At 41.2% G+C, this 27138-nt stretch overlaps 1 protein-coding gene across 5 annotated transcripts in view; it reads left to right on the top strand.

The window, feature by feature from the left end:
• nrxn3b (neurexin 3b) overlaps positions 1-27138 on the top strand; it is a 331545-nt gene that overhangs the window by 85748 nt on the left and 218659 nt on the right. For all 5 annotated transcript variants that reach the window (XM_040017562.1, XM_040017563.1, XM_040017566.1 and 2 more), the window contains 2 exons: positions 5216-5654; positions 10188-10571. In XM_040017562.1, the coding sequence (XP_039873496.1) occupies positions 5216-5654; positions 10188-10571 (823 nt within the window). The remainder of the gene's footprint in view (positions 1-5215; positions 5655-10187; positions 10572-27138) is intronic.

The following is a 27138-nucleotide window of genomic DNA, read 5'->3' as shown; positions in this document are numbered from 1 at the left end:
AGATGACACAGCCGAGTGGATTTAGGTCAGTAAGCTTTAAAAAACTAAAAAACACATTGGTTAAAATCTGTGGTCAGAGTCAGTGAGAGTCCTCTATGCTGCACACGAGTAGTGAAATGTGCTTAGACTGTAATAGTGATAGCATGCTGCAGTACAGGAAGGATTGCATGGCACAGGTGGGTGGTTTGGGTGTTGCCCTGAAACAGGAGGGATACGACTGATTTAACAGTAAGCATCTCTAAAGCACCTCTGATGAGCACAGTGTGTACACAGGATGTGTTCGAGCACAGCACTAAGTGTAGGTCGTCAGCATTCGGTTCTTCATAAAATTCTTGTAGATGTCCTCATAACATTAAAGCAAATAGACTTCTGTTAAAAGTGATGTCCCGTCATGTTTAAGGCTTAAAAACACTCCTGTGTGATGTACAGTATATGCAGTTAAACCACTCAACTTGTACTGCTTTTGCTATGGTGCCACGTTTGACTGTTTATTTGACTTGATGCTGCAACAGAAGGAAGTGAGAGACTAACAATCCCCACAGGTGTAACCGTCAATAGTGCTGAGGGGGGGTAGCCATAGAGACAGGGCTTTCACAATGTCATATCTTCACTTCACAGTTATCTTGGTCAAAAAACGATAACAATAATGAAATACCAACATTTTAAAATGAGGAATAATTGCAGTATTACTGTCAGTCAAATTTGGTGAATTAGTTGAACTAAAATTACAATAAAATACGAGTGCTTGGTGCAGAACGGTATGCACTGCAAAAAAAAGGACAACTGCACAGTTATTTATGATAACATGTGATATGTGTTACCATCATTTGTATGGTTGTCATGTCATCCCTGCACGCAGCCAGAGGACAGTATTTTAAACAGGAGGGTCAGTAATGACTCCATGACCAAGATCATGTGACAGCCCAAACAGGAACGCCTCCCTGTGGATGCTGCAATGAATAATGCACCATGTCAACAAACTGAAGTGCTGTGCCTCAGTTTTGCCACATTAAGGGTTCGCCCAAATCATAAAATATCTCTCCCACGGAGTTACCAATTCATTATTTCTTGAAAGACGTGTCTCAGAAATGTCATGCTTTGTTACTTTGAGAATCACAATGCTACATTTGCACGCTGCCTATGTTAAATGCACGTGTGACAAAACATCTGTTTGCTTTCCGCTTTGCACTTTGACTATCTCGACAAACAGATTGTGTGCATGTCTGTGTACATGGCGGCTTGTGCGTTTGGATCTGTTCACATCCAAAAGAATGTACTGGTTGTGTGGGTCTGTGTGTGCACACTTGAACAAATTGCCATGTCCCCCTGCGAGGCTGCCTTTGTAAGTGTGTGAATGTTGTTGTGTGTCTTCACTGCACTTCACTGGAATTATCCTGCTCCTTCATTAACACTAGGGTAAATCAGCAGCTGACAGCAGCTGTGTTTGGGGCCGAAAGGACATGAGCACTCATCTGAAGTAGATTAGGGAGGAGAGCGCGTGTGTGTGTGTGTGTGTTTGTGTGCGCGCGCGCGTATGCACGCATACACATGCCTGTTTGTGTGCACAAAGCCTACACTTCCACCAACCTACCCTTGCTCTGTACCCTTCTTCTTGTAGCTTTACTGTGTCCCAATCAATACTCAATCCGTGGAGGATCTGGACTTTATGGAGCTGTTACAGTCCCCCTGTGCGTGCATTATGAATGAGCCCCATAAGGCTGTTGGCTAAAAGATAGCGTAACAAAGCACAGCAATAACAAAGGGAAAGATGAAGCGCGTATAGCCGCAGTAGTCCATTCTTCTGTTATAACAAAATTTCGATTACATTATCGATCAGCCTGCAGCAGGACGGACGAAATCATAATTCCAAAACAGATCAGGGATGGTTGATTGGAAGATTATCGCACCCTCGAACAACACCGCTGCGCCTCGGAGAGTTTGTAAAGACTTCACACTGTCAAGAAAATGAAGCCGGAGGGCAAGTTAGTCATGAGTTAAACAAACTGAGGTTTTCAGAGCACAAGACAAACCGTTGTTCCTCGGATAGAAACCTGAAGGAATCTCAGGGCTTAATTCCTCTTTCCATGTCTACTTGTTATTTCTCAAAGATATAGACATAGTGCCTTGGAACTTTGGCAAGTTTGAGCAATTTACATCTAAGAACTGCACAGTCACTATCCCTGTACTATTAAAGAAAAAAGTTCTTCATTGCAAATGAGTAGCATTAAAGCATCTCTTTCTTCTTCTTTCTCTTTTCATGTAATATTCAGTTTGTTCTCTTGCCCAAGAGTGGTCTTAAGCATGCCGGAATTGGAATCCAAGGTATCGGGCTTCAGACGAAAACATGGTAAAAACGTCAGTGTTTCAGAGAGATCAGTAATGATGGTTAAAGCTCAAATATGTTGGAGCTACAGGGCAGCTGCAGCATTTCAGTATTAAAGAAAAAAAAAAGAAATTCAAAATCATCCCCCATTTTTCATCTGGCGCTTATCATCATCTCAGAACGTGCGTTGCATTTACTTGGGTAAGTACAGCAGAGCAACAAATGTTGCTGCTGCTGATTGATAATTACCAGAGAGCAAAAAAACACAAACAAAAAAATCTCTCAGATCTCTCAGAACTGAGTGGGGGGCAGAAACGACCCCCCAAGCCATGGGTCATATTAGCATATTTAGCATATGCAAACACTTTATTGCTTTTTACTGTTTGATTTATTGCCTAAACCTTCTTCTGTGTAGTACGGAGGACCAAAGCTGCCAACATCCAGAATAAATAAAATGCCATGCATTCTCCGTGCTCACTTCTGTTCCGCCAATACGTGAGGACTTGACCCTGTGGCGTACTTCGAATTACACTCTCCCTCGTTTGCGTAGTGAAGCAGAAAGGCACAAAGACATAAATAACTCTGAGGAAATAAATTGGCAAAGAAATAAAAACATGGCTAAGTAAACGGGGGCATTAATGCAAAAAGAAATAAATACAGAAGCAAATTAAAAGAGGAAATGTATTTTTTCTTGTTTTTGACAGGATGGGAGACAAAAAACCTGATTTTGACATGTTGCAGTAAAAGGGGAAAAAAAGAGCACGGGATTAATTAACGATGGCCCAGTTCCATTAAGTGTGCCAGTAAGCCATGACAGTGAACCAGTGCACACAAAAGCATTCGTTTAAGTCATGTCTGAAGCACCAAACAGTTTCTAGAAAATACTTCTTACTTATAAGCTTTTGCTTTTATTTATTTTATATTGGAAGTACTGGGGACTGTGTGTTTGACAGATAAGCATTTGGATTTTATTTTTATGTATTTTTCATACATGTTACTTGTATCTTTGCTTGCATTGCAATTTTTTAGCATTCTGCCGCAAAGGTGGGCGCAGTAATAGAAATGCAGTTTGAAACTACTCGCAGTTATTACATATTAATTATTTCTTTGCCAGTTACATATTTATATAAGTGTATTTATTGACATAAAAGCTAATCAAAACTGCTGTTAGGAAGCAGTTAGTACCTATTAGCTATTGACGTTTGTGTCTAAGTGGCAGGTGGGTTACACAGTGGCCTTAACACTTTGCATATGACTAGATAGCATCTGCAATTTATAGCCACCAGCCTGTGTTGTTAATGTTTTTTTTTTTTTATAATTATTTTTAAACAAATACACAACCTTTGCTTTTGATTAGATTGAAAATTTAAGACTGGGTGGGCCTGGTTATCAAGTAGTTTTTGAGTAGTTTTAAGTAATCTAAGAAACCTTTTATTAACCCTCACCTGTAAAAGGCTGTTGGGGTGTTGTCGTCACGCTGCTAGACGGCCCGGCGGTGCAAGATTTTGAATGCAATAAGTCAGAGTTTGAAATTGATAACATAGGTGTATCTACTAAAGGCTGAGGGGTAGCACTGGCGGCTACCAGTATTTCCAAAATGTGTCTCAGGCACCTTTTTCCAGTTTGTGTTCTTACTGAAAGTTAAAGCCACAGGCCTATACCCCACGAACTCTCATTTTTACAGTAAACGTCTCAATTAAATCGCTGCGTTGTGTTCCAGTTGGCTTTGGTTTTCTTTGTTAGTGTACTTTTGTCTTCTCTTGCTATTCTGTATAAATGTTCATTTTTAATTCAGAGGGTTTCTTTTACTGTGTATTTGAAAGTCAAATCACCTGTAATAGTACATAACCAGTGGATTAACAAAGCTTGACAGTGAGCGTATTTTGTTGTGTTCATGTTCAGGAGATTACATGTGGTCATTAACTGCACTGACATCTGCACACACACACACACACACACACACACACACACACACACACACACACACACACACACACACACACACACACACAAACACACACACATTACACCCCTCTCAACCCCACCCGCTCCCCTCCTCAGTCCTCCTCAGCGCTTGGGTCACCTGTGTTGATTTACTGTCAAATCTTCCAGGATTATCAGTAATCCCACAGAAGTACAATCTGTTGGCTGACAGCTGTGCTCGCTCTAACAGTGTTGCTGTTTCCTGCGCATACACTGCCCTATATACCCGAAAAAGCCTCTCTTCCTCCTCAGAAAAAAAGAGGGAAAAAAAACATTAATTTTCTGCATCAATGGATTCCAATTGACAATATTCTGCAGCCCATATCTGTGGTATTTTGTTGTATTTGACTATAATGTGGCGCTGCTTTCTACTTTGATGGATTAGAGGGTTGGTGTAAATTTATTGCTGGTAAATAAATATGATATTGGATATATTCTCACACTGTCACAGATCCTCCTGTGGGGTTTCACCCTCGGTTTATCAAGGCTGGTCTTTTTGAATATTACAAGGAATGACTCGCTAATAATTTAGCCATCACGTCTCACAGTTCAGTCAGTGAGTAGGTGTTCAATCAAGCCCAAAAGAAATAGTCGTGCATCTCCTTTTTGTCATAGATGAATTGAAGCGGGAATAGAAAAATGACTGAGACAATCAAAGCTTTACATATATATTAGTTGTATTGATCCAGCTGCCCTTTAATTTGCAGTATATAATAATGTCAACATGATGCTATACTATTGCACTTTGAAATGAACTGCAATGCATTTCCATAGAAGTTATTTACCGTTGCTGCACCGGCAAATCATTTCATATACTGAAACATTGGAAATAAGCTTTGAAAAAGGACGAGAAAGTACAGTAATCGTACAGGATTCTTGGTGATCGTTTCCCCCATATATCTTCCACAGGTGGTGTACAAGAACAACGATATCCGCCTGGAGCTCTCCCGCCTCGCCCGCATTGTCGACCCCAAGATGAAGCTCCAGGGTGACGTGGTCTTCAAGTGCGAAAACGTTCCCACCCTCGACCCCATCAACTTCGAGACCCCGGAATCCTACCTGGCCTTGCCAAAATGGAACACCAAGCGCGTGGGCTCCATCTCCTTCGACTTCCGCACCTCTGAACCCAACGGGCTGATCCTCTTCACCCACGGTAAGCCTCAGGACAGGAGGGACGCGAAGGGCCAGAAGAACAACAAGGTGGACTTCTTTGCAGTGGAGTTGCTCGATGGAGGGCTCTACTTGCTGCTAGACATGGGCTCCGGGACTATCAAGGTCAAAGCAACGCAGGCTAAGGTCAATGACGGCTCCTGGCATCATGTGGATATCCAGAGAGATGGTCGCTCAGGTAAGGATGAAAGAAAAAAGACGGATAAAGGTTGAAATGTCTGTTTTTTGTGTTTTTAAGTTATCTGTGCTGAACTTTCACAGATGTTTAACATCCCTGTTAAATCAGCTCTGTGCTTTGAGAAGGCACAGTGGTCCTGCCATGTCACCGGTGTCCTGTTTTCTCTGATACACACAAATACATAAGAAAAAAATGGCTTCAGTCAAAAGAATTGAACTTCTGCTTCAGTTCAAACCGTGTTGCCTTTGGCTGAACGGTACAAAGTATAAATTTATAGGCAGAGAGCTGACAGGGCAACTAAAACATGGTCAGAAACAGAGTAATAAATACAGAAGAAAAGAGAATTGCAACTGTGCAATATTTACTTATGTAATACACAGTGAAGCATATCTCGTTTTGTTCTATTGCTATTGGGACTTTTCTATTTTTAAGCAGTAGTCAGCTTTTTAAAATGCCAAAAGAATTAAAGACAAAATTGCATCTTTAATGCAAAGACATCAAGTTTACATCCACTCACCATGGGCATGGATGGAATTTGGATTTTTGGATTTTAATGATTTCTTTGAACGGTGCTTTTTCCAGGCTGAAATGACTGCACGCCATACATCTTTAATGAATTTGAAAAGCAACTCTTTCAATTTATTTTGGATTTTCTCCACTCCACACAGGGTCAAAAGCATACGTACACACATCCACACTGATATTTGTGTCACTTAGCACCAGACACTTTTGCCATGAACAAGTTTCTGGCATAATTCTGGCTGGATATTCATTAGTTTTTTTCTTAGCACATTTGGTAGAGTTCATTTAAATTCATTGGTTTCATGGCACAGACCCAGCTTCAAGCTTAGTCGAGCTTGAAAACTGTTGATTTTGGAGCACAGGCTTCTTTCTTGATTGGTACCCACTCAGCCCACGAAGGCGTGGACAAACTCTTGTCACGTTAATCTGGATAAAATCCAAATCTTTAGTGAACATGCTGAGACAGAACATAACACAAGGAAAAATACTTGGAAACACAACTGGAAAGCTTGACTGCACAGTAGACGAAGAACGGCAGGTGACAGAGCATGGATATATTATATGTGTATATAAATGAACAGGACAAAGTGAATCTGACAGCAGTGCAGAAACATAAATGCAACCAAAATCCAAAAGCATGGCCAAAACTGCAGAGCTGCTCGCTTGACTGTTCACTCACATTTTGCAAAAACTGACAAACTCTTCAGTCAATTACAAACAAAAACTAAAAAACTTAAAATAGCAACTACAAATAGGGAAACATGAATTCATTTGCATAACCATTTATCTCTCAGTTGACTACAGTCTTCGTAACACTAGTGAAACTAGCTTTGATGTAATGAAATTGCTTTGCTTCAAAAAATACAACTTGTGCATACTTACAGTGAAATTATACCAGCTCAAATGTTGCAATGCTGCAGTGATTCTACGTATTCCAGCTTTTCCTGCATCCCCACAGCGAGATGATGGAAACCATCTCAATATATTAATACAAGCATTGATTTATTGCCAGGATAAAAGTCGTATCTCTCTCTAGATAGCTACTGAGTCCATTTCCCCTTACCTACCGCTATCTGGATGTTCTCTGACCTCATAACATGGGCAAATACACAGAAAGTACTAGAAGAAGATTATATTAGAGAAAGGGGCTCGAAACTTCTTTCGCCTTGAGCTCCAAACCCAACACAATCTCTGCATTAGGTGAGATCCTCCAGAGGACTTGGTTGTGTTAGACGGCATTACAGCCCATGTTATATATCAGGTTAGAGCAGCCAATTTAGCCATGTGTCAGAGCTCGCTGCTTTGATTAATCACCGGCACAGCCCCCAGTGCGATAGCAGAGTAAAAAGTAGGATTTTCAGGGGGAAAAAAAGAGGAATGAGACAGATATATGGATACCAGACTGAGGGATGGTTAAGAACAGCCATAATCACACTTGTGGCTTGAGTGAAATGTTAATAGGAGTTGCAAGTGAATTAAATTTTCTGTCCACAAAGAGCTATATCCAGGATCTCTCTCTGAAGGACGGCAAGGTGAATATAACATAAAGTGAGAACTCACAGTGCACCACTTTCAGACAAGCCAAGTTTAGGCTTTGTAGTGAAAGTGATGTTTTCATCTGTTGTGTCCCTCGCATTAAAAAGAGCTGATAATGAGCTGCGGGTAGAGGCAGTGTAGTAGAAAAAGAGCTAATGAACCTGTTTATTTCTTCCTGTAAGTTCATAATCATCGAATAAGGTCATAAAAGTGTTAAAATAATTAAAAATCTTGACATAAAATATGAATATATGGCCTTGGGTAATGACATTATGTATGCATGATGTTTTATAGACACGCAGAGCAATCTGGGGGATTTTTATGGAGTTTAAAAAAAACACACACACACAGAAAAGTCTATAATTTGGGAGACAAACCAGATTCTCTTTGCTTACCTTTGAGTTTGTTATTTGTACGTCTAACACCAAATGTTAACTTGAAAAGATCTGAAGTGTGAGGAAAATAACATGAACAATATAACACAGTCTACCACAGCACAAAAAGAGTGTCTCGTGACTGCAGGGGTTATTTCACCTGTTGCATTAAAGTGCAGCTGTAAAATGTGATCTATTTCCTCTGGACCCATTGCTAGGACAACGCAGCAAAGAACCAGTGTTAAATCTTTAGGCACTTTGTTACTAGCAGCCTGCCACAAAAACACATAATTTGTCCTCATTTCTTTAGTTGAAAGAAAGATTACACAGTTTGACAGGCATATAATGGTATTTTTGCACCGGCAAGGTTATTTCAAATAACTGTTATTACAAAATAACAAGTGGAGGAAGAAGTGGCTGGCCTTAAAGGGTATCTGCTGCTGATGAGTCGTATCTGAAAGTCATATCCTCAAGAAAAGGAAAATCCAGCAAAAACCTCACACAGGACCTGATGCATCTGACCTCCAGCTGATTAGATAGATGTGAACCCAAAGGCAGACGATGGAAACAGAATCTTATTTTAAATTGAAAGTGTACCGTTTATTTTGGCAGAAACACAAAAACACGGATTTCAAACCAAACTGGGGAAACTAAGCAAAATAACACTAAAACCAGGGGGATGGAAACCAGGAGGGAAACACAGCTAGTGCTAACTGAACACACTATACACAAGACAAGGAACTATCCAAATAAAATTGGAAACAGGAAGCAAAAACAGAAACGCAGACTAGACACCGGAGCTGTGGAAGAGCAGACATGAAAACTTAACTAGACGTGGAACACAGGAGGAGGCACAGTAAACGAACAAGAAATCACTAAATACAAGAGAACGTAGGGAGCTAGAACTACAAGAGACTAAACCATGGAAAACACTAAATCGAAGAATATACAAAACCCAGAAAAACACAAACGCTGGGTCCCAGACTCAGTACCATGACATCATGAGATTTTGATCCACCTTGAAGTGCAATCTGGAATGCATCTGACTGGCAATAGCTTCTGTAGATAGAAAAACACACAGTGGAACACCATCAGTCATGGATTGGCCTCCCCAGTGCCCAGACCTGCATATTACTGACGCAGTGTGGGATCGTGCTGACAGAGAACAGAACAAAAGGCTGAAATGTCCAAAGAAGAGCTTTGAATGCCTGGAGAACTGTTCCTGAAGACTACTTAAAGACGTGACATAAAAGCTTGGCTAAGAGCATTCAGACTGTGTTGAAGAATAAAGTTGGTCATACCAAATATTGACTTTCAGGCTTTTACACAGTTTCTGCCTTAAACACCGTTTTTCCACGTATGTTTGTGCATGTTTCAATAAATCGTTACACCTTTTGTCCTTGCAAAATAAAAAGAAATGAGGAGTTTCTAAAGTGTTTTTCGGCAGTACTATATGAGCGATCGTTGAGTGTCCACAGGTGCAGACAGTGACCTGCTCCGTAACCTTTTCCCAGGAGACGAGTAGTTTTGTCAGATTTGAGGGTTTTTTCTTTGATTTTTTTTTTGTTCAGCCTTCTTTTCTGTTATTTGGTGACACAAATAGAGTTTCCCTGAAGAGCTTGTTAAAGTCTGTGATCAGTGCAATTTTGGCTGCCAAACATAGGTTTGCACCTCCACTTACTCAGCCCACATCTTTAGCACGGGGTGGTGTGCTGCGCTATTTCTATCTTTCACAATTTTGCTGAGTGCATCTCTACTTTGTTAAAGCTCAGGTACAAAATTACCAAAAGAAATCTGTCATTTTCAGCTCTGTCCTCACCTTGATGAATGAAAAAAAGGACTGTCAGTCTCTTTGAAAGGTTCTGGAAAGAACTATAGACTAAAGGTAATAGATGTTACTTGGGTTCAAGAACTGTAGCTGAAGCAGTGTTTTTATTTGTCAGCCAGTAGAACATGGCAGATCACTTAGACTGTAAAATACGAGGCCTGCTTTGAAAAACACCACCAAGAAACATGTCAGAGTGGATACCCCAGCATTTTTCTAACACAAGTCGATTAAATGATATTTTATTTGTCAGTAATCGCCTTTTTCCCCCTTCAGGCATCATTTCAGTAAACAGCCGTCGGACCCCTTTCACAGCCAGCGGGGAAAATGAGATCCTGGACCTGGAGGGGGACCTTTATCTGGGCGGTCTGCCTGACAGCCGAATGGGCTTGGTGCTCCCGACTGAGCTCTGGACAGCTATGCTCAACTACGGCTATGTGGGCTGTGTTCGGGATCTGTTCATCGATGGCCGCAGCAAGGACATCCGGCAGATAGCTCAGTCGCAGAACATGACCGGCATCAAGTCTTCGTGCAGTAAGGTGACGGGGAAACAGTGTGACAGCAACCCCTGCAAGAACAACGGGGTCTGTAAGGAGGGCTGGAACCGCTTCATTTGTGACTGTACCGGGACCGGCTTTTGGGATAGTACCTGCGAGAGAGGTGAGAGTCCTTTCCAGCCACTTTCTGCGTACTGTTTGTCTTGCGTCTTATGGTGATGATTTTAAAATCTTACTGCCTTTGGCAGAGGGTTTATCGGTCTGAGAGTACAAGACCTTTAATGCGGCTCGCTCAGCTCTCCTTTTATATTCTAAAAACCATTTCTTCAGTGAGCTTATGGAGTGGTGTTTTGCTGCTTTTAGACAGTATATTGTGCATCTTACAAGGTGCAGTGGTTGACAGTGAAGTAGCTTTGCAGAGTTCAAGTATCTTTTCTGTCTGTTTTTCTAAATATGGTTGAAAAGTGGTGGCGGTGTAGCTGCTGCTTACTAACTATAGATTTTCTAATGTGTGGACAGCGCTCTGTTACAACAGAAGTGTGACTTGGCACACTTGGTTCACATTATTTATGGAAGGATTTGCTGAAAGATTTAATAGGAGGGTTTTCAAGCATTTTCTTTCCTGGGAAAGATTCTAGAGAGAAATTGAACTTTTCCCAGTTGGTGAAATGGGCTCTCCTTGTCTGAGTTTTAAGAGCTTGGCCACATAAAGGTTTTATGAGATGGAAAGAATAGGGACACTCCAAGCTGTGGGAGAGTATATTATTGGACTATTGTTCAGATTGCTCTTGACTCTTTCACTATTTTACAAAGATTTTCAGGATTCAGTGGAGAGATTTAAGTACTTTCCCAAGAACTCGAGGCCCGTAAAGAATCGTACGTGTATGACGGATAATGAGCATCTAGAGAGTAGGTGCTTAAAGCCAGCATTAAGTGTGAGTGTAGCATGTGGGACAGTATTGACTGATTAACGCATTCAAAGGGGGGAAATCAAAATGTACCCAACGTAGATGTAGGTCTGTTTTGTAGTCATTGGTTTGGAAAATGCATTCAGGTGGAGACAGAAATTTGTTCCTTTTTTTGTTGCTGATACTGCATGTTTACAAAAAGAAATCATAAAGTAGCTCAGAGTTAGAAAAGACAGATCAATATTCAATAATGTACTATCATAAATAATTTTTCTGCAAAAGTAAATTTTGCATTGCAGTAATGTGGAGAATGTTGAAATGTGAAAGAGGTGAAATTCCAGTGGGAGCTGGCTCTTTTCATCGAGTTAACCTTGTGCTAGTCCGACTGCTGCGCCTGGCGTAGCGTGGACGTCCGTCATGTTTTATTTGCACAAAAAAAAGGGGAAAAGAAAAAGCCAGATGTGTGAAGCCAGCTGTGCCTGGCTAAAAACCACTCAGTCAGTGAACTTCAGTCACTTTAAACCTTCGGGAAGAAAACTTATCACTCGTCTTTGTCCTGCTCTGCTCCTTCCCGCACATCAGTTTCTTAATTGTCATATCTCTGCATTCATGCAGACCGTTTGCCATTGTTTGACAACTCGGCAGGTCTGCCTGAGAACAAAGCTTTACACTGTTCAGCAGTGGATTGTTTTGGGGGGGTTAAATAGTGAGGCTTGAAGTGTGATGACATGGTGATGTTCCTGATGCTGTTATGACTGAGTGAATGCATCATCTTTATGTGTTATGCTGCTAGAATTTGAGATAATGTTGGACTGTGCAACACACACACAGCAGCTGAAACAGGTACTTTTCATGGCCACTCCATAATGGTTTGTTTCCTGATCCTGGTGAGAACGATGTCACTTCACCAAATTCCAAAACAGTTGAAATGATGCAGTCTTTTTTGGCTGTGGAGCTTTTTTCCTTGAGGGTATCATTTGGATTTTCATGGCTTGGGTTTGGAGACTAAAGTTTTTTGTTGTTTTTGAAAGATAAGCATTAACTGTTGATGACTGTTTGTCCGTTGAGTGCATCAGGCAGTGCTGTTTGTTGCAGGCAGCTACCACATAATAGGATGTCAGGATATCTTGGCCTTTAGTGCTCCAGTTTTTTAATTAGCAGGTAACTAAGAGTACCACTCCAACTTCACACTTGCCAACAGCAAATATCATGAAAAAACAAACAAACAAGCAAATAACTGTACAGCTGCATATACAATGAGCTCCGACGTACACACAGTGTTGTATAAGCAGCCCACTCACTGCATTAGCCTTAACAAGCTAAAGTTATTGTGATAAGTAATGAAAACATCTCAGGTTATGAACATTTTACTCCATACTGTTAATTTAATGTGAAACTCACACTGCTCTTGTAAATGCAGAATTCATCACCGGCTTTGAGGTGCACTGATGGTGAGCGTTCAGATTCCCGTTTTTTTTAATTCTGGTCCATACTGTTTGCTTTCTGCCTTTTTGTTGTCTATAGCCTGTCGATATCCATCCTCCTCAAACACAAAATATCTCAATACCCAACTCTTAGTCATACGCTGCATAAAAACATGGATGGATCTGTTTCTGAAAGGCAGTGCACGAAAAGCCTTAAAGCTGCGTCTTCAGACTCCTGCAATACAGCGTGATGATCATTTAGTAAATTATGGTGAACAGATAATTGAGCAGTGTCGTTCTTGGTCATATTCACCCACTTCAGGACTTCACAAACCAGCACGGTTAAAGAGTCCTGTATATCTTTATGTCTTTCCTTTTTCTTTCACTGACCTGCTGCTGGATATTGTACTACACAAAAACAGTTTACTTGCGATTCCTCCAGCCTTCTCTTAAGAACTCAGTCTTTCTTCAGATGTAGAGAAAATTTCAACCCAAAAACTAATTATATCAAATCGGTGTCTTTAATGGTAAAAACATGGACGGAGCTGCCTCGACATCCTTCCCACCCAGTGTGTTGTCCTTGTGGTCTGGCCTGAACCATGTCAGCCAGAGCTCCTGTTAGTGCAGAGGCACCACAGCTCGATACTGTAGCCCTCTCAGTTTGCGGCTCACTTTCTCATATTGAGTGAGGCTAGCCACCCCGCAGAGGAGTCTCATCTCGGGCTGCTGGTATCAGTGATCTAATTCATTCAGTCGCTAACCAAAGCCCGCGACCACAGGTAAAGGGCCGTAAAGAAGGCTGAGCAATAAATTGAAAGCTTTGATTTGTAGCTGTCAAAGTGAAGACAGATCTCAGTGTTACTCCCTAAAGGTGAATTATTGCATTTAGGTCCTCTGCAGTGCTCACTGTTTGTTTTGAATAGGAACTCATTTGATTTGAGCTCCTTGTTCTTTTTTAGGTTTTGTGGCTTCATACTCGTGTTTGACCTTTAGCTGCAGGCTAAACATGGGAGGTCACAGTCACATTAAAGCCTCTTCATTACATCAGTGGTAAAAAAAAAGAATCATTTCTCAAGGCGTGGATGTTAGCAGACGGTCTACTACTGCATATTCTCACACTGAAGAAAAGAATACATCTGCCTGTTTAGAAAACAGTAGCCCTTGATTTAAGTGATCCTTTGATTTGAAATGTTGGGCTTGAAACGGCATGAGGTATTTTCTTTTTCTCAAAATGAATGCGCGACACTTTAGACTGAATGGGATTATATTAGTCATGCTGGTAGAGGAATTTATTTTCCTTCTCCTCCATGCTTTTAAGCAGACCCTGGAGCTCCCCGGTGACAATATCAAACAACCACTGAGATGTATTTGCACATGGCGCTCGCTATTGATCTCAAGCACGCTATACAGTACAGCGGAGAAGTGCGCGTGTGTGATGAGACAAAGGGTGAAATGATAAAGATCAGCACTCTCCCAGGGAGTGTAACCAGGCTTATGCATTTACATCACAATGTTTGGCCTTTGCTGGTGACTTTTCCATCTAATGTAAATAAGCTTGTCTTTTGTTTGTTGGGATCAGCCTTAGACTTTTGTTTTGTGATATTTTAGTCAAATAGATTTCAACTCCTGAAGTCAGAGACTTCTCACACCAGCAAAGTCAGAGTTGGGTAAATCAATAAAGTATGTACACAGGTTTCTCAGATAATGACTGTCGTAATGCACCGGTGGTGGGAAGCACAGTCAGTTTATTCTAGCCAGGCAGCTGAACAGATTCATGTGTATTTGGGTATGTGACGATAAGAAGGGCAACGTTTATTCATCGCCTCCGTGTGGTCTCAACAGAAGAAGCCACTTTCTTCCACTTTTTTCCCTCTGGTTCTGTATTAACATCTGAAATGCGACGGATTGTTTTAGATAAGATCCAGTTTTGAATGCAGCTTGTTGACGTGCTAGAAACACTTTGAGATTAGCTTCAGTCCCATTCGCCACAAGTGTTGAAACGTCTTAACTGCAGCTCTCTGCACTGACTCACAATCAAAGAAAAGTTACTTTAATCACTACTGACCAACAGTACTGCACAGTGATGGTCAGAAACAACCAGCAAAATGGAGTAGTACAGGAGCAAGTTCAAGACACAAGCAAAGCCAAAAACAGAAGGATTAATCAAATTAGAGAGCAGCACACAAGCAGGGGAAACAGGCCATTTATATATTGAAGCCAATGGGAAACAAGAAACAGGGGCGGAACAGGTCACAGGTGAACGTAATCAGGATAATCAGACTGCCTGTCAAAAATGGGGAAACGACCTAACAGACACATCGCTAAACACAAAGACAAGACAACTCGCTCTAAACATGAAGAAGGGAGAGAGGAACGCTGAAAGATGAGGGTGCAAAAACAGAAGGAAGAAGCACAGAGGGAACGAAACATGCCAGAAATAACAAACTCGGTGCAGCTGAAGCTAAATTAAGACTAAGAATTGGAAAAAAGAATTAGAGGAGTAAACCATCCAGCACTCCATAAAAACTAGAAACTACAGCTCAGCATGTTAGTTGAAAAAACATGAATTAACCTCCTAAGACCCGAACTCTTCCACTGCATGCATTTTTAATTTCTCTTTGATATTTGGGCTGATTGGGTCCCGATGAATGTAAAAACAAAGAATTTACCAGATTTTGTTTTTTACCTAATTTTTGTTTCTAAGAAAAATTAGAGCCACATATGAGGATATTCGGTAGAACAGTAGCAGTATAATGTCCTCGTAAGTGGATATCAGGCCCTTGTAGAGCAAAATTGAGTATTTTGGTCTAAATAACCCAAAATGTGATGTCCACATATGTGGATGCAGGTCATAGGAGGTTAAAAACAAATAATGGAAACTGGATCCAAATATAAGAATGAAGCCTTTAAACAGGAAACCCAAACTGCAGTATATAGCCAACAATGCAAAACTCCACAGAACCCCAGGACCGTGACAGATTTTGTTTTACTGATTAACTAATTCTTTGCGGAAGTATTCTGCAGCACCACGGGTGGAAGTGGAAAACCTCCTCCTTATGTACCACTGTTGGTTTTTAGCAGAGGAAAACCCAGGTCCCATGAAAGTAGTTTCAGCCCATTTTTCGCTGATTATATTTTTGGATCTCAAATAATGGAATCATCAGAAATGAAAGTCTCACGATGATTTCATCACAGTTGTATTGAATGGAGCACATCGCTCCGTGTAATTCCTTCTCTTCCACCGGGAGCTAAAAAGCAGGCAATTTTCTTGCTCTGTTTACTAGAACGAAAATGCAACCTGACAGATATTTTAGACTCTTTGAGGAGATCAAAGATCGTACCAGGCGACATTAACAGACAACAGCATTGCTGTCTGCTTGCTGCTTTCTACCTAGTATCAGTGCCGGGTTTAGTATAGAGATGATTTCTGCCTTTTATCTGTTTTTTTGTTTCGGTTTTCCTATCATATTTGTTCCCTTTCTTGTTTCTCTCTTGATGTTCTTCCTTCTCTTTTACCTTCCACATTTCCCATTTTATCACTTCCCTCTCTCTTCACCCCCACATATACTCCCACCTTTTGGCAAATCTGCTTTAACCTCACCCATGAGACATGACAGCGCCTGTGATCAGAGGCTTGCCGTGGTATGGCACAAACAGATGTAGTGTCAGCATGGTAGCTAGTGTGTGTGTGTGTGTGTGTGTGTGTACGTACTATGGATATGCACCTGGTGAATATGATGAATAAAAAGCTTTAAGTCTCATCATTTACAGTTTCTTGTGACCATATGTTTCTGTGTCTTCACACTGTATATATTTGCATCCATTATTATGATTAACTCCAGTAGGCCTGTGTGAATGCATGTTTGTATATGCCAGCCAAGCAGCGCCAAAGCCGAACAGTATGCAGGTGTAGTAACAGGGCCGTAGCCCTGATAGGCCCCATCATATGGGCTGTGACCAGGAGCTTGCCCCTGCCAGCAACTGTCTTCCTGTGATCTAAATTCAAATGGGGCCGCTTGGCTTGGTGCAGCCCCTATAGACACGCATGGCAAACAGAAAAAAGAGAGTCTTGCTTCGGGCTAAGCAAGCTGACGATCCTGGCCGATCTTAATTTGGCATCAAGGAGCACTGTCCAAACTTTCCTACTGAACTGAGAGAAAGTGTGACTGGTTGTGACAAAATTAGGACAGCGTTCACCGGATGCTCTGGAGGTGTAGCTTCCTCTTATAGGTAGAAGACAGAAACCACTTTTAACCACAGGGCACGTTCCACAGGTCATGAGTTAACCTGTGTCCAAACAATCACTGCCCAGCTGGGGCTGCAGACTGCAGTCACTCTCAGACAGACTGGTGAAGGTCTGCAAATACTGTTATCTAATTTATAAATGCAGACAGATTGCCAACACATTGCAATCAATCTGATTCACTCTGTGCCAAACACATCGCGTCTGTTAAGCATCTCTTTTGAGGCAACTTGAATCAAGTGGTTGTATTCTGGTTACATTCACATATAAAAATCGTTTTGAACTTTGAACTGCAGCAACTACATCACTGTTTGTGGAGGAAATTGGTGAGGTTCAGGCTGGACTCTAAATGTAAGTAGTTAATGTGAATGCTCTGTGTGTGTAGATTAGCAGACAGCTTGATAAACCAAGAGGGCTTTGAAGAGGCCAAAAGACTGCGTGTCCTCAAAGACACGGCCCCCGTCTTCAGAGTAATCAGTTCAAACGCAATGAGACCGCTAGTTCATTGCAGATAGTCACAATAATTTTGCTTGTGCCACGGTCTCCAATCACTCTTTTCCCTAGTGTGACTTGTAGCCTTAAGTTTATTTAAATCTTTAGAAAATCAGCCTCAAAAGACTCTCATGTAATCTTTTAACCAGATCCTACACCGCTGATCCTGCTTTAAATACAGGCATAGTAAAATGGTTCACCCTTAGAATAAGAAGAAATTCTTCTTCTTTTTTTAAACTTTGTTAGACTACTTTTATTCATCTGCGGTGCCAGCTTTAATCATTTGCCAAACCATGAAAAAGTTATTTTTGTAACTTAGCTCTTGCTGCGTGGGAAATGTCTAATTGGGTTGAATCGGGCGTGCAGGTTTAGTTTGGTGTAGTGCTTTAAAACTGATGCTGAGAAATGATTTTCTTCTCGCCTGCAGTCAGATCCACAGAAAGCAAAGAGGAAAAAGGAAATCATTACCCTCCTGTAATAATAATGTTTCAAGGTGGGCTTTGTCCTCTTTCCCGTCTTTGGGAGACAGCTCGAGGCTTTATTTCTTTTTGATTGTTACATTCCATTACATGAAAAGGTTACCCAAATGTTATTCCCCATAAGGAAAACTCTAGCACAACAGATTATTCAGGTCGTATTTGAGTCTAACTTGTAAGAGGTGACATTAATTCAAGACTACAGGGAGGTATATTTGATGTCATCCTCTGAGTCTGCCGAGCGAAGGAGAATGCCATCTTAGGCTTTGTTTCAGCAAGCTAGTCAGTCATCCAAACAGTCAGTCGGTAAGTGGAGGTTTTGTTTGAGTGTGGGTCTGTTTGTGTGGGTGTGGGAGGGGAGCTTTTAGGGAGCCGGGGCGCTGCTGACAGTTGTGTGTTGCAGAGTGCTGTGCAGCTGATAAAGTAGCCCAGTTAATCAGGTAAATAGGCCTGTAATGAAGTGTGTTTGTCTGATGGTGTGCCAGCCAAGCGCCAAGTGATCCCACCGAGACTCTCCGCTTTCTGTCTTTCTGCTGCATTTACACACACACACGCACACGCGCCGCACACGAATACACAGCGAACGCCAGTTGGAAGCGCACACATACACTCACACAAACACACATCAATCCACTGGAGACAGATTGGATTGTGTCTAATGCATATTGCATTTTCCCTGACAAGATGCCACCGCCCACGTACAGTAAGTGCTTGTGTTTTCCCTACTGTCAGTGCAGAAGAGTAGCGATGGCTCCAGGCCCAAGCTGATGGCTGGAAGTGTGTCCACCGCAGATCAGTCAATGCATCACTCAGCACAGCACGAGCTTCCTCTTTCCTAATGTTTTCACCGGAGGCGAAAAACATAATTTGCACGTTGTTTAATTATTTGAATTTAATACTCTTTAACTTGTAGGCACGCTGAAGGAGTTGTCCTCAGTTGGTCCTCATGCTGCCATCTAGGGAAGGTTTATTTTTTTTGTCATTACATTACTGCCTAAACTTAATGACAGCAATCACACCGGTTCTCAGAAAGACCGAAGCACCAGAACACACAGGCTGTGCAATTACCTGCTCACTTTCCTCGCTGTTCATTCATAGTGGCAGTGAAATAATGGGTTGCCACACGGCTTTTACAGTTTAATCACAGGTTATAATTGCAGAATGTCAACCGGGTGACATTGATGGTTGCCACCTTTCGGTATGAAATTCTGCAACCTGGCAGTGATGTTACGTTCTTTTACCTTTTAGGTTATGCGCAAAGGCTAAAAATGTTCTGTGTTGTGCTCAAGATTTGCACAGATTCAAGTAGATTTACTTTTCTAAACTATTGCCGCTGCTTCCATAACTTTGTGAGGTCACACGGCGAATAGCCAATCAAAAACATGTATAAAATAAACACTCATTTCCATCTAAGGAAGGAAAAGGGTGGAGGGGAGGCAGCAGAAAAAAAGTTTTCAATCAGCCAATCAGCATACAGCCCTGTTTGGGGGTTACAAAGTATCAAAATGTTGCAGTAAAAGAAAATTAGCAGACAGCTGCAGTTCTCACTGATGCCCACTAATAATAATCAAACTGATGCAGCATTACCCCCCCCTTTTTTTTCTCTTGCAACACTAGTGACATCATCAAAGTTAATTTTTTCTGACATGTCAACTTTTTGGAATGTCAGAATCAGGATGAGAGACGTTGCGTGTTCGGTAAAAAGAGGCCAGTGAGGGTGATGGTGGCAGATCTTCACTCACATTCATCGTGAATAGTTTACTCTAAATCGACGATTGTTTTCTATTGTGTCTTTCACAGTGTTGTCTGTTTCTAAGATGATACAGAGACGTCACGGGAATATACGGTTCCAAACAGGCCGCGATCTCCTGCTGCATCATCTCTGCACTCAGAAAAAAAATCTTTCCCAAAGCCATTTGTATTCAGATGAGCTCGGTTCTCAGCTATGCTAAATGCCGCTTCCACTGGTGTTAGAGTGGCATAATTTAAATGCTTGTCTAAACGCCTTTTCCACCCACAGAGGGAGGGGAAAAAAATCTATCTGAAAGTCTCTTTAATCCTCGAGCCCTATAATAGACCTTGCATAATTGCCAGACTGCCTTTGTGTGAATAATTTCTTGAGGTCAGGTACCAATTACTGCCACATACGATTTTGATTCCATATGTCAAACCTAGCCTATGCACACTGTGTTTATACAGTACAACAAATCCAAGCAGACAGAAAGAGAAATCACTGCACCATTATGGATATGCTATACAGATATGAGGCCTTGTTCTGCCATATTAATCTGCGTCTTCTGCATATTTTTAAAGCTCTGATCTTTTTTTTGACACCTACCTGCATATTTAAATATGTGTTCCCATCAAAGCCTCGGGACGAAATGTAAATTTAAAGCGTACCCTTAATTTAGCAGTGTTTTTACCCTACAACATGCAGGTACAGTAGTGCCATGTTTTCAAATTTTCCGTAATTAGAAGTGATTGAGTGCTACTTTTATATTTAAAGTGGCAGCAGAGACGTGTTTAAACTCCAAAACATTTCAAACTAATGGACGGAGAAACAGCTCGCTGTTTCAAACAGAAGTTAACAGCACGTCTGTAACTTTTTATCATAGATGGAAAAAAAACTTCTTATTTTGTATTAATTGAAGGGAAGTACTAGTAAATATTTGAAGTGCCTCCTGAGCGTTTTACAAAAGTGTTTTTACATGCCTGCCATTATAAATGCATTCAGTGCTTTTTAAAGGTTTCTCTATTATTTGTTTTTTTTTACCTTTTATCAGTAAAACACATTGAGTTTTGTATGGTTTCTCCTGAAAACCGTCGTCTAAATTTTTCTTTTTTTACTCGACCTTTCTTTCTTCTCCAATTTTTCAAGTTGCTGCCATGAACCTAAAGTAAAATGGCCGACATCAAAATAGATGTGACATGTGTGGATTTTGACCTGACGGAGTCTGTAAATCTTCAGTCGGATAAAGCACTGGGGAGGGCGGTGCCTTTACTGTTGCAGAACGGGGGGAAATTAGTGAATCTCCAAGGTCACGTTTCTGAATGGCAGCGTGCGTCGATGCTCGCAATAGAAAGCTTCGGTCCAACGCTGGACGATTTGGCTTGAATAAAAGAACATCTCTTCAAGGTCGATAACTGTGCAGCTGTCTGAGTACGCACTAAACAGTGACTCACCTTTTCAGCAGTTTTTTTTAGTTTAGCTGTCGGCATTTGGAGGAAACCATTATCACCTAGTGAGATAGAATGAGATGTACAACTAGGAGCCTTCGAGATACCTTTCCAGTGTAAGAAAGTAGATATCCACCCAAACACAGAAGGATAAGGAAGTCTTTAGAAGTAAGAGGAGGGATTCATGATTAAGGGTTCTGCAATGCCCTCAGTTATGTCACTTTGAAGTGAAAATAATTTAATCTTGCAGTTTTAGAAAACAAGTGAGTTCTCTTCTATCTTTTGAAAGAAGAGATGTTAAAAAAAGGTCCAATCCCATTCTCTTCTGTTCTACTGGTACCTCCTGTCATCTTGTTTGTTCTCGTGCCTTTCCCTGCTGCCCCTACTTCTCATCATAAATGGGTGATGAGCACCTTTGCTAAGACATTTATCTCAGCAGAGAGAGAGAAAATGACACTTGAAGGTCTGCCCTGACTAACTGGCCAGCTCATAGAAGAAGGGTAAAAAAAGGAGGATGGCAGTAAATACATAAACAGATAAAAACGAGAAGAGGATGAGGCTAAAAATACAAAACAGGCGGGATATTTTGGAAACACTGGCAAATTAAGAATGGTGGTAGACTAGTGCCGTGCAAGTCTGCAAATTGCGGTAGACGTCCGACACAAAGTATATACAGAGCCGGTATTGCTGATACATACCGATGGATTTAACCTATAAAGGCAGCTTTTTTAGCAGAGAGCACTGTGTCGTCATTTTTCAGATGAGTCATCATTAGTTTGCTAGTTCTGAACACATTTTAACGACTAAATCACTGTGATTGTTACTTTCCACAATAATTAGTGAACAAGAGCCGCATAAGTTGAGGCTTGAGTGTGAAATTCATGGTTTTCATGGTTTTTATCGTTAACTCGGTTTCCTTGGGTCTTTTCCCGTGTGTTATGAATAAATCTTCTTTTTTTTGGTACCAGTGCCGATTTTATTCTGTTGTATTTATCCGCGACACCTTAAAGGCCGGTGCGTGAAAATATTGTCAGACATAAACCGGTCTGTGGCACAACTTGGGGACCGCTGCTGTCGGCTACCCAAATAGCTCCTCAAATAAATGTGATAGTCAACACAGAAGGCTCAAACACTTTTTAGTGGCGCATGTTTGAGATCTGTTTTCTCATTTCCAAATAAAGTATTTAACACAACTCAGCGTATTTAACACATAGATAGAAATGCAGTATCGACCTCATCGCTTTAGTATCGATTCGATACCAATACCAGAGTTGGTATCGATACCGTCGATATTGGGGCCCGCCCACCCCTGTCTCGTACGTATGATGTGGGAATTACTGTTTCCGTGCAGATGATTTAATTTTTTAATGATAGGACATGCTTTTTTCATTTCAAATAGATGACTAGACTTAAAAGACCCAGTCGGACTGTTTCCTTATTTATTTTTTAATTTTAGTATTTTTTTTGCCTGAAAGGGCATCATCTGATGTTTTGTTTCACATAAAGCAGTAAAGGCTCGCTGGTCGTGGATGTGGTAATTGATTCGCATCATTTAGCACACAATGTCTCTGTGGCGCACTGCAGGTGGTACATTTGGAGCAACATTAGCAGCTGCACCTGCAGTTCACTTTGGAGCAGCAATAACGCTATATGTCTCTGTCTATTACTTACCAGCCAGACAATGCTAGCTCATATTTTATTTATTCATCATGTCTGTATGCTGTGAGATAAATCACCTGTCTCCTTCTCTTGACACAGGAGATATATATATATATATATATATATATGTATATATATATATATATATATATATATATATATATATATATATATATATATATATATATATGTATATATAAAATTTATTTTTATTTATTTATTTATTTTCCTCTGGCATGTAACTAACAAGCAGATGGCAGGACTGACATCCTCGAATATATGTACGTATATATACTTAGGTGTCAATATACCAAGATGTCAGCAGTCGCCAAAACACCAGAAAGTGTTTGACTAAGTTTAGAATAGACGTGTCGAGGTGACACACAGCTTGAAATTTTTAGTGCATGCTGAGCTTTTGAAAACGCAGAGGCACGTCAACACGCACAGATCTGATCCTTCCTGTGTGTTGCGTCTTTAAAAAAAAAAATCACTCGCTTTGACAGGATTTCTCAAAAGCCAAAGTCAAAGTGAAGCACTTAAAGCTCCTTTGGTTGGTAAATAAAAAAGAGAGAGATGACCTGACGGGTATGTGAGTGAATGTGCTGTCCTGAATTACACGACTGCAATTTGCCTCTTTTCATTTAGCTTTCTCGTCTAGCTTATGGAATGTTAGCTGCGCGTATACATATCTAAGCCTAACTGTTTGGCAGCCTAGGGAAGCATGCTAAATTAATCCTTTTTTCATTTGAAGCTGAAACACTTTGTGCTGGGTGCAGAAAAACCCTGGTCCTGCATTTTTTCTTCTTTCTTTTTTCCCCACCAGCGACGACTCTCATTCACTCTCCCCATCTGAGATTTGTTCCATTTGTCTTTTAACACTTATCTTATTTGCTCTTGTTGAATAATTGTTAATTGAGCAGAATAATGGGTTTGGTATCTTCTGCACTATCAAGCAAGTCTTGTTTTGTTTTTTGTTTTTTACCCAAATTAAGTGGTTCAAACTGCATCAGGTGAGGTATTTTTTTTCCCATCGAAAGAAAAAGGCTCCACCCTAAATCATGAGCCTTTTATTTTCTCCTTTTCCGTCTGCGGAAAAGTCGATAGAAGAGATCGACGCCCGTGTAGATTGAATTTTAATTCTTGTGGTTGCCAGCTGTTGTAGTTTCCCTGAACACATGCGGAAGAAATGGAATAAAACGTCTTCTCCTTTCTTCTCCCGCTGAGGAGATTTGAGTTGCCTGCCATTAAAGATTGTGCTTCCTGCCTCCAGTGCCAGAGGACAAGCTCGTGGCGAGCTGACAGTCGGCCTCCTGTGCTGGAACACTACGCCAGCGGTGCCAGACTCATCAGCTGATCTGCACAAAATCTTACAGTGCAAGAAAATGGATAGGAATTAGAAAAAGGCTGACGTAGTCGTAGATAGAGGGAGAGGGAAGTACAAACTGTTGACTGAATCACTGAAAATGCCAGAGAGGCAGTGGTAGAGAGCCAGAGATTTGTTTGACAATGTTTACCCGGGAGAAGAACAGATCCTCGTGCACTTTAAAACGATCTGTTCGTTTCAGTTTTTCACTGCTTGGAACGTTATGCCGTTGCTCCCTAATCCCCATTTGTAATTAAATGTGTGCTTAGGAAGTGTGCTGGGTTATGTAAACTCAGGCTCTCATTGTGGCACTATGCAGAGCGGGAACGATGGGAGCGCGTCGCATCCATCTTCACCGTACTTTCTGCATCGTGTGATTCGTTTCATTTGCCTTTGCCTCTATATATATTAATTTTTTTCTTTCACTTCAAGACACAGTCACGGGCAACTTCCCCTCTTCCCTTCGTGTGGTTTTCCTGTCCACTCCCCACATATACAGAGATAGAACGAGAGCTAGAGCGAGAGAGGGAGAACACACAGAGGAAATCAAGCCTTCAGTGTTCGGCCATCTGAGAAATTGACAAGTCTCCAAACCTCTCGGCAGCAGGGAGGATGGTTTCCAGAGGGACTTTTTTCTGGATGAAGTAAAAATAAAAAAGGGGGGAAAATAAGATTGTACACTGTACTCCTTTGCTGGAGATAATACTTTATCCTCTTAAAGTCTTCGTAGTATTTGAGAATACATAATTTAGCATTTTCTAACAGTACTTTCGTGCAGCACGATATTCAAGGACCGATTCTCACGTTTAATGATTCTGTTATTCGAACAGAGACTCGATTTCTTTCCTCATGCTGCTGTACTTACATCTCAGTTTGCTGTTTCTTTTTGCCTTTTTTTTGTTTCGGTAATCTCTTCTCTTTGTTTATGTTCCCAGCCTGCTCATCTCCACACTGCTCATCCCCTAACAAATCAAATGAGAAGCTGGTGTCAGCAGCAGCTGGCTGCCTTTGACTTTGCTGCCCCCCAATGGCCTGATCCTGGTCTAGTTCACTGCTTTTGTGTACATGCAGGTGTGCTCACGACACATTTGCTGCTCAGACTCGAGGACTTTCTTTGTAGCGATGAGGGAAAGAATAGTGCAACGTTTTTTGAATGTTTGCGATGCGACGTTTTTCACAACCAAGAGTGCAGTGGTGCACGCCCACTGTGTCAGGAGGAGAATCACACAAGTGCATGGGGGGATTTCTTCCTCCAGAGTCCAATAAAGGGAGCTGCTGTACATTTAATTTGCAAACTCAGTGGTTTGAACACAAAGCAGGAGGTACAGCTCCAGAGTACCAGATGTGAGATTTGTTAGATTTACAGCAGTACAAGGTTTTTTCATTTGTTGAACATGTTGCTGGAGTTGCTGGAGATAAATCAGATAAAATTCTCTCGGCACTAGAGTATGAGCCAGACTTTCAAGGAAGCACAGTGAAAAACCACACTGTTCCCCACACGCCATCTAATTTACATATATCTAAGAATTTTACTAGTTGGGCTCTGACTAATAATTCATTTTCTTGATTAATTAATCAGCCATTTATATTGGCTTGTAAAATGCTCATTTTAATTTCCAAAGCACGACAGCTGTGCAAGGCTCCAAGATGTTAACTTGACAATATGAAAATCTGTGAAAAGCAGGAAATAATCTCAGTAGCACGTCAGCAGAGAAGAATAAAGTGGTAAAGGGACTGCTTCTTAAAGAGTACTCTTTTCAGTGATTTCTAACATTCACACTCTGTATCAGAGATTAACTTCAGCTTAGCATCTTGCCCAACGATATTTGGTATGCAGACGGGAGCGGCCAGGGATCAAACCACCAACCTTTGTTTGTAGATGACCCGCTCGACCTCCTGAGCTACAGCCACTAAAAAACCCAGTGAGGCTCGATTTCCCGACCCCGGGTTTACAGGACCAGTTCTCTCCCTTTATCAGCATTCAGAGAATATTGGTCAATTACGTATCAATTGGCCAATATTAGGTATTTGCCACTACCTGATATTGACTGGCCGATTATGATGATTTATAACCACTGATTAATGACAATTTAAACATGTAAAAAGTAGAGAGGAAACATGAAAAACACCCTAAGACAGGGGTCCCCAATCCCAGTCCACGAGGGCCAGTGTCCCTGCAGGTTTTAGATGTGTCCGTGATCCATCACAGCTGATTTAAATGGATAAATTACCTTCTCAACATGTCTTGAAGTTCTTCAGAGGCCTGGTAAAGAACTGTGTTGACCCAGGGTGAGATCTAAAACCTGCAGGGACACCGGTCCTCGCGGACTGGGATTGGGGACCCCTGCCCTAAGATCATGTTATGAGGGTTGATGTCATGCAGTTTGTCCACCAGAGGGCACTGGTGGACACTGGCTATTCTCTGTCAGAATTTATAAACACCAAAAAATGAAAATTAAAGTAAAGAAGAAACGGGAGAAACACGGTTCCAATGTGTTGTTTGTTGATGTTGCAGAATTCGTCCACCAGGGGGAAGGCTGCAGGTTTTGTTTTGTAAACGCATGAACAGAACAACCAGCTGATCCAAGCGCAGTCAAACCAAGGCAAAGCAAAAACAAGTAATCCACAACTTATAGTAAGGACTCATAAATAGCTACACTTAATAAATGTTGGGGAAATCTGTTTGCTCCTGTTTGTGTCGTGCCCGAAAGAAAAAAAATATCGTTGATCTATCCGATTTTTCAATCACTAAAAACTGGTATCGGTCTTCAAAATCCTTTATCAGTCAGGCTCGGGTTGCTTCAAAGTGGCCCTCCATGTATTAGCTTCACACACTCATTCGCTCCACCACACTCGCCTTGGGTTAATCTTAGGAACTCGTAAAATTGATCTTTTTCTTTATCCCACACACCCAAACACACCAGCGCTAAGCACGTTTACTGATGTATCTTTGTCCTCTCTTGCCAGATGCAGTGACAGAACGCACAG

Source organism: Simochromis diagramma, unplaced genomic scaffold (assembly GCF_900408965.1).
Source record: "Simochromis diagramma unplaced genomic scaffold, fSimDia1.1 OVJJ01000802.1, whole genome shotgun sequence".
In the NCBI taxonomy this organism is placed as follows: domain Eukaryota; kingdom Metazoa; phylum Chordata; class Actinopteri; order Cichliformes; family Cichlidae; genus Simochromis; species Simochromis diagramma.
This window is presented reverse-complemented; position numbering and strand designations above follow the sequence as displayed.